General features: G+C 41.2%; 1 protein-coding gene across 5 annotated transcripts in view; it reads right to left on the bottom strand.

The window, feature by feature from the left end:
• Positions 1-11,583, bottom strand: part of LOC110450518 — a 28,317-nt gene that overhangs the window by 8,205 nt on the left and 8,529 nt on the right. For 3 of the 5 annotated variants that reach the window (XM_021498073.1, XM_021498077.1, XM_021498076.1), the window contains 2 exons: positions 4,150-4,228; positions 1,139-1,202 (listed from right to left, as the gene is read on the bottom strand). In XM_021498073.1, the coding sequence (XP_021353748.1) occupies positions 1,139-1,202; positions 4,150-4,228 (143 nt within the window). Of the gene's footprint in view, positions 1-1,138; positions 1,203-4,149; positions 4,229-6,549; positions 6,913-9,046; positions 9,440-11,583 lie in introns of those variants that run through there. The other 2 variants (XM_021498074.1, XM_021498075.1) reach the window with 2 other exon arrangements.

Raw genomic sequence — 11,583 nt, 5'->3', positions numbered from 1 at the left:
AACTCAGGGTGACAACTAACCGGCCGTCTGGTAGTCACTGATATCTGTTAACTAAGGGTGACAACTAACCGGACGTATGTCAGTCACTGATATCTGTAAACTCAGGGTGATAACTAACCGGTTGTCTGGTAGTCACTGATATCTGTTAACTCAGGATGACAACTAACCGGACGTATGTCAGTCACTGATATCTGTAAACTGAGGGTGATAACTAACCGGTTGTCTGGTAGTCACTGATATCTGTTAACTCGGGGTGACAACTAACCGGCCGTCTGGTAGTCACTAATATCTGTAGACCCAGGGTGACAACTCACCGGCCAACTCAGTGAAACAACGACCAGGCCGTCTGGTCGTCACTGATATCTGTAAACTCAGTGTAACCACTAACCGGTCGTCTGGTAGTCACTGATATCTGTTAACTCAGGATGACAACTAACCGGACGTATGTTAGTCACTGATATCTGTAAACTCAGGGTGACAACTAATCGGACGTCTGGTAGTCATTGATAACTGTAAACTCAGGGTGACAACTAACCGGCCGTCTGGTAGTCACTGATATCTGTTTACTCAGTGGAACAACTAACTGGTCGTATGTCAGTCACTGATATCTGTTAACTCAATGTGACAACTAACCGGTCGTCTGGTAGTCACTTATATCTGTTAACTCATGGTGACAACTAACCGGCCGTCTGGTAGTCACTGATATCTGTTTACTCAGTGGAACAACTAACTGGTCGTATGTCAGTCACTGATATCTGTTAACTCAATGTGACAACTAACCGGTCGTCTGGTAGTCACTTATATCTGTTAACTCATGGTGACAACTAACCGGCCGTCTGGTAGTCACTGATATCTGTTTACTCAGTGGAACAACTAACTGGTCGTATGTCAGTCACTGATATCTGTTAACTCAATGTGACAACTAACCGGTCGTCTGGTAGTCACTTATATCTGTTAACTCATGGTGACAACTAACCGGCCGTCTGGTAGTCACTGATATCTGTTAACTCAGGGTGACAACTAACCGGACGTCTGGTAGTCACTGATATCTGTTGACTCGGTGTGACAACTAACCGGCCGTCTGGTAGTCACTTATATCTGTATCAGGTTGAGGTTTACAAAGTGTTGTTTTACTCACCTAGATCTGTGTCCGAGCGGATTTGGAGACCCTTTGCACCGTACGACACTGTGTAGGCGCCCGTCTAAAACATAAACAATATCAACGTTCTAGTCACAGTAATACAAATAAAATATACATTTTAACGAATTCAACTCAATAATAGAAATACTAAGTATTTTCCAAAGTGAAATGATATTTTGTGAAACATCCGTCTGGTGTTTTAGAATAATTAATGTCTTGGGTAGTATAAATGTCAGACTCACAGGTACGAACACAGTCCCAATGAAATTGTTTCATTAGAAATACAAAAATGAAAATACCTATTTTGACACTATTTTTAAAATCCTCTAAATAAATGTGGCTGTGCGTTCAGGAAGGTTTCAATCAATAGTTCCTCGTTTATTTGATGATTTTAAAGTGTACTAGAATCAATACATTCCAGGAACAGACCAAGGGTACGGGATGGCCTTGGTGCGGCATTATATTCCACTTCAGACGGGATTTCACCCGAAGTTGTTCAATCAAGGTCTCCCTGACGAAGCTTCATGACAGTTTGGAGCTTTGTAAAACCTAAGACTGATATGGCCTATACGTACATCATGGGTTTAACACGTAGCTGTTGACCAGTGGTCAGAATGATACATTGTCTGTATGCTTAGGGTTATTACGTTATTAATGTAACCATTGATTTTAAACCAAATAATAAATTAAACCACGGAACTCAAAACCAACTAAACATCGAACCATAATTAACCATGATCTTAAACCAAATCAACATCGAATCATAACCATGATCCAACTAGAACATCAAGTATCTGTATGGACTTTAACAAACTTAAACCAATAAAAACTCTAAACAAATCTTACCATAGAGTACCTTATACCACCAAATCTTTACCATGTCACTGAAACCATGAAATTTCAGGCCGTAAACCTTTCCATGGACCTTAAAGCTTCTAACATATATAACCCATATAGATCTCCTTAAACCATACTTACTACTGACCTTTAACATACCAAAAACATCAAATCATAACCATGAACCCTAAACCCAAAAAGATATGATTTACGTAATAAGTTTACCACTCGATCAGTTTCGAGGACAATCGTTTCTGAAACAGTTACTGTCTTAATTGTATATGGAGTAACAATGATCGCCATAGCTCTGTCAGACTAGTTTACCCGGCGATCACAGACCGCAGACTACCCGGCAACAGTAAAATTATACAACCGAACTATGTCAGGCTAGTTTACCCGGTGATCACAGACAACAGACTTCCCGGCAACAGTAAAATTATACAACCGAACTTTGTCAGGCTAGTTTACCCGGTGATCACAGACAACAGACTTCCCGGCGACAGTAAAATTATACAACCGAACTATGTCAGACTAGTTTACCCGGCCATCACAGACAACAGACTACCCTGCAACAGAAAGATTATACAACCGAACTATGCCAGACTAGTTTACCCGGCGATCACAGACAACAGACTTCCCGGCAACCGTAAAATTATACCGAACTATGTCAGACTAGTTTACCCGGCGATCACAGACCACAGACTTCCCGGCAACAGTAAAATTAAACCGAACTATTTCAGACTAGTTTACCCGGCGATCACAGACAACAGGCTTCCCGGCAACAGTAAAATTATACCGAACTATCTCAGACTAGTTTACCCGGCGATCACAGACCACAGACTTCCCGGCAACAGTAAAATTAAACCGAACTATTTCAGACTAGTTTACCCGGCGATCACAGACAACAAACTACCCCGCAACAGAAAGATAATACAACCGAACAATGTCAGACTGGTTTACCCGGCGATCACAGACAACAGACTTCCCGGCAACAGTAAAATTATACCGAACTATGGCAGCCTAGTTTACCCGGCGATCACAGACAACAGACTTCCCGGCAACAGTAAAATTGTACAACCGAACTATGTCAGACTGGTTTACCCGGCGATCACAGACAACATACTACCCAGCAACAGTAAAATTATACAACCGACTACAGTAGTGTCTCTCTATGTGATTGTCTGTCAACGTGATCGTCGTCTGTGTCAGTATCCGTCTGTGTCAGTGTCCGTCTATGTGATTGTCTCTCTATGTGATTGTCCGTCTATGTGATCGTCCGTCTGTGTGAGTGTCCGTCTGTGTGATCATCCGTCTGTGTGAGTGTCCGTCTGTGTGAGTGTCCGTCTGTGTGAGTGTCCGTCTTTGTGATTGTCTCTATGTGATTGTCCGTCTGTGTGATCGTCGTCTGTGTGAGTGTCCGTCTGTGTGATCGTCCGTCTGTGTCAGTGTCCGTCTGTGTGAGTGACCGTCTGTGTGATTGTCTGTCTATATATTTGTCTGTCTATGTGATTGTCCGTCTGTGTGAGTGACCGTCTGTGCGAGTGTCCTTCTGTGTGATTGTCTGTCTATATGATTGTCTGTCTATGTGATTGTCCGTCTGTGTGATCGTCCGTCTGTGTGAGTGTCCGTCTGTGTGATCGTACGTCTGTGTCAGTGTCCGTTTGCGTCAGTGTCCGTCTATGTGATTGTCCGGCTATGTGAGTGTCCGTCTGTGTGAGTGTCCGTCTGTGTGATTGTCTGTCTATATGACTGTCTGTCTATGTGATTGTCCGTCTGTGTGAGTGACCGTCTGTGCGAGTGTCCGTCTGTGTGATCGTCCGTCTGTGTGATTGTCCCTCTATGTAATAAAACAGGTTTAAAATCATCGATTGCCTTATTCCCCCGTCACAGTGACAGCCATCTGAGATGATTAAAATCTTATCGGTGACAACTCAATATGGAATTATAAATTGGCAGCATTGTAACTCGACAATAGAGAAATGCCCGACCTACAGTGGTAGAACGGATCGGTTCTACACTGCCGTGTGTGTATAGCCGTATAGGATTCCTTCTGTTATTATATTTGTCAGTACCGCTTTTACAGACACAAAACATCGCGACAATGTGTGTAGAACACAAAAATAGGCACTTTTATTTAAAACATTCTTAATATAATTACAGTGATGACTTACCTTCTGTCTGGCTTTTGACCAGTGGTCAGTGTGACCTTTCTGTTGTTTAATCGGGTCATGTCTTGACCAAAACGTCATCCTGGAAAGAAAAAGACAGTATATAAACCCAATGTAAAGAATGAATACTTAAAGTGTTAACATAAAACTTCAGTCACTGCTCTGGAAACAGTCACAAAACACCAGTCACACAGCATCAGTCACTAATCAGTACTAGAAAACACCAGTCACACAGCATCAGTCACTAATCGGTACTAGAAAACACCAGTCACACAGTATCAGTCACTAATCGGTACTAGAAAACACCAGTCACACAGCATCAGTCACTAATCGGTACTAGAAAACACCAGTCACACAGCATCAGTCACTAATCGGTACTAGAAAACACCAGTCACACAGCATCAGTCACTAATCGGTACTAGAAAACACCAGTCACACAGCATCAGTCACTAATCGGTACTAGAAAACACCAGTCACACAGCATCAGTCACTAATCGGTACTAGAAAACACCAGTCACACAGCATCAGTCACTAATCGGTACTAGAAAACACCAGTCACACAGCATCAGTCACTAATCGGTACTAGAAAACACCAGTCACACAGCATCAGTCACTAATCGGTACTAGAAAACACCAGTCACACAGCATCAGTCACTAATCGGTACTAGAAAACACCAGTCACACAGCATCAGTCACTAATCGGTACTAGAAAACACCAGTCACACAGCATCAGTCACTAATCGGTACTAGAAAACACCAGTCACACAGCATCAGTAACTAATCGGTACTAGAAAACACCAGTCACACAGCATCAGTAACTAATCGGTACTAGAAAACACCAGTCACACAGCATCAGTAACTAATCGGTACTAGAAAACACCAGTCACACAGCATCAGTCACTAATCGGTACTAGAAAACACCAGTCACACAGCATCAGTAACTAATCGGTACTAGAAAACACCAGTCACACAGCATCAGTCACTAATCGGTACTAGAAAACACCAGTCACACAGCATCAGTAACTAATCGGTACTAGAAAACACCAGTCACACAGCATCAGTAACTAATCGGTACTAGAAAACACCAATCACACAGCATCAGTCACTAATCGGTACTAGAAAACACCAGTCACACATCATCAGTCACTAATCGGTACTAGAAAACACCAGTCACACAGTATCAGTCACTAATCGGTACTAGAAAACACCAGTCACACATCATCAGTAACTAATCGGTACTAGAAAACACCAGTGACACAGCATCAGTCACTAATCGGTACTAGAAAAAACCAGTCACACAGCATCAGTCACTAATCGGTACTAGAAAAAACCAGTCACACAGCATCAGTCACTAATCGGTACTAGAAAGCACCAGTCACACAGCATCAGTCACTAATCGGTACTAGAAAGCACCAGTCACACAGCATCAGTCACTAATCGGTACTAGAAAAAACCAGTCACACAGCATCAGTCACTAATCGGTACTAGAAAACCCCAGTCACACAGCATCAGTCACTAATCGGTACTAGAAAACCCCAGTCACACAGTATCAGTAACTAATCGGTACTAGAAAACACCAGTTACTCAGCATCAGTAACTAATCGGTACTAGAAAACACCATTCACACAGCATCAGTAACTAATCGGTACTAGAAAACACCAATCACACAGCATCAGTCACTAATCAGTACTAGAAAACACCAGTCACACAGTATCAGTAACTAATCGGTACTAGAAAACACCAATCACACAGCATCAGTAACTAATCGGTACTAGAAAACACCATTCACACAGCATCAGTAACTAATCGGTACTAGAAAGCACCAGTCACACAGCATCAGTCACTTCTCTGGTAATACAAAAGTATGTACTGCTTTTGGAATAAACTGAATTGTAAATAAGGTATCAGCAATGGTTTAGAACCATAGACTTTGGTTTAACATATATAATTTAATACATTGACAGAGTCCCGCAACAACATTAACAGAAGAGTAAATTCGTCCCTAGTTCTTCATTGAACGCTCGAGGTCAAAAATGTCTGCCTCCTAGACTACTAGCAGCTCGCCAAAGCCTTGCTGCAATACCCTATCCCGTGTATCGGCGTGCGCCAAAATACCAGTGTCTGTCGGACACGCCAAACGAAAGTAAGAGATCAAACAGCGACATTCACCAATGGAAGTATACAAGACGTAACAGCCGACACATCACCTATGGAAGAATACAAGACGTAACAGCCGACACATCACCAATGGAAGAATACAAGACGTAACAGCCGACACATCACCAATAAAACCGATACATTGACAATAGATATGATACATTGACAATAGATATGATACATCGTCAATAGCAGAATAGGAGAACAACCAGCTAACAGCGGTGCGTTCGCTTCCGTTGTACTTACAAATGAAGTTTACTGTTGTTCCTGAGGTCTGCTGTAGACATTGCGTGACAACCACCCGTGGAAACAACAAATCGTGGTGTGAGCCTTCACACACACAACATCTATGACGTCATACGATTGATGTCGTCACAATCGAAACCAAGACACAGACAGAACACAGAGACGTCACGTTCTTTGTCGTATTATACACTGTTTTAGTCCCAGTGTGAAGTTCCCAGTTCTCTCCCCCTATCTGTACCAGCCTGTGTGTGTGATAATACTTTGCGCTGATTGTTTGGGGGCGGTGTCGAATTTCCGGCATCTGTGGGTATTTAGAATGACGAGTCAGCCATTTGTGGCGGTGTTGGGTGACACTTCTGGCTGTTTATCAGGCGATCGTTATTTAACACTGACCGATCAGTGACTCTCATCTGGCTGTGTGGTACATAATGTATATGTTTAAATAAATCCGTCACTTGGAGTGCTACTCTTCAAAATACACTTCTGTACTCTGGGTATTTAAAACCACACACTTTGACAGTAAATGACACGTGCAAACGATTAACAACTATTTCATTGTATAATTCCCTTATCGAGGTTAAATTAAACATTTTGATGTTTAAATCTTTTATCTCAGTTCTTTTAATTAGATTTAAATTGAAATCCTTGCAAATTGAAAGCGCTTTAGGGAAATTAACTTCCCTTGCACAATGGTCGTTAATAAAGATTGGATTCCTCTGAAATTAATCTTTTTATCGGTCAATTTATTCGTTCGATTTTTTACGTGAATGATTAACGACATGGCACATATTTTAACCAAATCAATTAGATGTTTGAATCGTGAAATAGCACACCATTGATCTGTCATGGTCACACCGACATCTGATAAGACCCGGCCACGTGTTTACATGTTAACCCCTTCACGGGTGAGTGAACACTGGTATAGTTTAGTATTGTTGCCTCCCTTTTCTTTCTCACGTACGGCGTGTAATTCATTATACCTACAAACTGTTATCGGAGACGGAAATCACGGACGTCATGCGAAAATGACTACGTTTCCAACTGTGAATGACTGCCAAAACGACACAGTACCAGACGTGAAGTGTGTATGAGCGGCTAAAGTAGTCTACAGAAAAAAATCTTGGACGTCAAGAAAACCATACATTTCTGTTGTCACGATCTAAAATATAAAGCCAAGTCATTGCTTCACGGCATGACTACAGCAACCCTAAGTTATAAATCAATGGACACTACACATAGCTGTAGAGTCCACTCCGAGTAGCACCTTCTACTTTTTGGATATTATAATGGTGGACGGTGCTAAGGGTCCGATGGTAACAGTTAGTAGTTTATTGTTCAATTTTTGATTTTCCCATTTTTATTTTTTCAAAGGGGAAGGATTAAAGGGGTTGTTTTTTCTTGTTATTATTTTATAAATCTCTGTGTACTAGTCTTTTAAGCATTCTACAACAGCCAAAGTCAAAACCGCTACTTTTTTTCATTTAGATTACAGGTGTCAATCACATCATCATAGGACGTGATGTAACAGAGGTCGGCCGTTTTAAAGTATAAACTGAACTGAGAAAAAACTGCATGTAAAAGCATTGTATCAAACTGACGGGACCCTGTCACGATGTATGTCAATGGGACGCGTGGACCAATGAAGAATCAATGGAACCCGCTAAGGATGCGTCAAGACTGAAAAAGAAAAAAAGAAACAAGACGAAAAATACTTCCCTTCAGCTTCGTTCATTACGTATACAGGGCAATCGATCGCAAAACGTTGACGCCAAGGGTCACTCACTGTGATCTATATACATTATGTATGACGTCATAAACACTGCCGCGTCATAGTTGTAACGTTAGAGATCGGATACTGATCATGATATCTGTGACGAGACTGTTTTAATTCGATGACCGCGCGTTATTGCAGAGTTCCTATCATACAGACATTTCCTGATGTTGTTCTAGCAACAGGAAATAAATATAAAACGTTATATCTCAGGACACTTCAGTCAACAATAGGACATGAGCTGTACTATTCTGTCGAAATGCCATCTAATAATTTAGTCTCAGACAGATGTGGTTGAGACAGGTCATACTATACTTACTGACAGCTTTATCAATACTTTAGTTAAATCCCTATTAATACTGCTGTACGGAGAATTGTATTAGAGATACGCCGTGCTTATACGTATGTAAAGCCCGCGGATAGAGGGAGACGTCTGGTTTATATCTGTCTACTTATGAACCCGTGTCATATCGGATCACGGATTACATCACAACTATAATTTAATAATATTCAAACCAATATCAATGTTTGCTGAAAAGCCTTCACGCGTCCTATATGAAATAAATGTGTATTGAGATCAGACTCGTAGGGTGACAGTAATCCTATGGGATGGACACGTTTCGTCAACATAACTCCAATTTTTAATTTATAGATAAGTCTGTGAAAACATTTTTTAGTGTCCGTTATGTCATATTTGACAACAAAACTATTCATTCTAGCGCTCACCTGTTCAATTTTTCGTATGAAATCCTTGTCGCGTCGATTGACATTTTATGAAGATCCGAAGTCTACACACCAAACACTCTTGTATAACAAGTGTCCGTAAACACAAGGGTCGATATGAACAGGTTCTGACGCCTTGTTGATGAAGATCTATATCCAGGAATCGTCGAGACTGAGACAGGATCACTCGGGCGCCATCTGCCGGCTTGAGGTTTCTGTACGAGGTGTCGGGGAGACGATGACAAGTCTAAGACTCCTGTTAACAACCCGCCACGAGATTATAGTGCAAATTTATAGAATACGGGGCCCGGTATGGGACGATTGCTCCATAGCCTCGTTCTATATAGCTATACTGGTTTTATTGGTCTAGTGACAACTAACACACACTAATTCTCAAAGAACCAAAACACATTCCACCACAAAGACCTCGAATCCCAATCAACAACAAAGAACGCACAACGAAATAAAAGCGAACTATATGTTCATGAATGTTTTATAAAAACCCATACAAAATCATTATAATGGAATACACATAAACTATAATGATCGTTTATAAAAACAGACATGCTATTGAATGGGAACTTCCTATATGTGCCTCGCATTATTATATTCAAATAATAAGTGTGTATTATCAAACTGATCGCGGTACTTTATAACATACACTTTGAATTATAATAAATCAATCCATTGATTTTATACTAAGGTGTACCATAATTTCATGGACAATAGGCGAGACGAGAACAAAAGCCTCTACACCGAGGTAGCGTATACTAAATACCGCCACACCAAAGCAGGCGGACCGGTGAGCACATTGTACTAAACACCTCCAGGCCAACGGAGCCTGTCTTACACTTTGGTAACAAAACACCGCCCGCTAACTTATAGATACATATTAAGTTGGTGATTGTTTTCCGAACCATTTGTGACAAATGTTTGTAAAAGTTCAATAGTTTGTATATTAAAAAGTCTGTGGTCTTCGGTAACAGTATTGTGCTCCCCTAGATTTGGTTTGGTTTGGTTTGGTTTAGTATCGCTTAACGTCCTATCAACAGCTATTGTCATTTAAGGACGGCCGTCCCCGTGTGCAAGATGCATGGTGTTGTGTATGCGTGTGTGTTTTGGGAGGTGCGGTATTTTCGTGTTTGTCTCCTTGTGATAGCGCTGTACTGATGCCGACTTTATAGTGCTACCTCACTGAAACATACTGCCGAAGCCACCCATCAGGACACTCCATCCGGTCACATTATACTGCTCCCCTAGATCGTATGTTTTGGTGATATATATAGTGTTGGTGGTTGTTTTCAGAACCATTTGTGCAAACATTTGAAATATCTCAACACGTTTGTATATTCAAAAGTCTATGGTGCATAAATCAAATCATGTTCGCAACAATTAATAGATAGAAGGATTATAATAGAACAGACGTTTTTGTACGGTTATAACGGGGTTATTTAGCATATTCTAGTTCTATTATGGAAAGAGTTCTTCCCCTTTTCAATCAAGAACCACAATCTTCAGCATCCACAAAACACCGTTGTTTGTTTTGTTTAAAAAAAAGAAACAAAGGAAAAGAAAAAGCATAACTGAATCGCTACAGTAGTAGCGTAACTAATGAAATTTATTTAATTCACACTGGTTGCTATACAAATTCAGCCAATCAGAGCGAGAGTTCGATTATCGGCCATTACCTCCGACAACTTTGTCGGACATTGACACGAGGGTAAATACGAACGGCAGTGAAATAATGGTTTGACCAAAATAAAACTAGCACTAACTTCCGGTCATTGTGTTTGATTGTTTGATTCAGTAACGGCTACTGCCAGACAGGTATGTTGTTCTTGTTGTGACCACAGAAAGTTTAGATGGGGTTAAAAAGTGTAACACGCTGGCAATTTATTTTATATTTAAAGTGGTAGGCCGTATGTTCCTGTTATATGTAGCGGTCCTTTATAGTTTCGTCGCAAGTGGTTTTATAAAGCCATGCCTCCGGCGGGTTTCAATTAGTCTAAATCGGAATTCATGGGTTGATTGCAGATCTATACAAGACTTCCCAATCGAAACCGTTGTTGACAACGTCTTTATGGAACTTGGGTATTGCAGTCAATATAACGAAAGTGAAAACTTTGAACACAGAATGTGTGGGTTTCAGTTCGCCCGTAAATCCATTGGTTTGGTTTGTTTGTGGTTTACGTCTTATCGGCAGTCTTGGTCCTTTAAGGGCGTGGTTGAGGAAAGACGGTGTCTGTACCTGGCAACTTCCCCGCGTAGGGCTCGAACCCGCGACCTAATGGAGGAGATCTAGTTATCGTAGATGGTCAGACGCCTTAACCAATTTTCAGAGGGGCGTTATCCAAGAGACACAATCACAATCTCACAAGGACATTATCCGAAAAATGCTACTCGGGGAAGTTATCCCAGGGACGTTGTCCGAAAATGTTACCCGAGGAAATAACCCCAGGGACGTTAATCGAAAAATGTTTCTGGGGGAAGTTATCCCTGGGACGTTGTCTAAAAATGTTACCCGAGGAAATAACCCCAGG

The sequence above is a fragment of the Mizuhopecten yessoensis genome, unplaced genomic scaffold (assembly GCF_002113885.1).
Source record: "Mizuhopecten yessoensis strain PY_sf001 unplaced genomic scaffold, ASM211388v2 scaffold5263, whole genome shotgun sequence".
Classification (NCBI taxonomy): Eukaryota; Metazoa; Mollusca; class Bivalvia; order Pectinida; family Pectinidae; genus Mizuhopecten; species Mizuhopecten yessoensis.
Note: the sequence above shows the minus strand (reverse complement) of the source record. Positions and strands in the feature narration are given on the sequence as shown.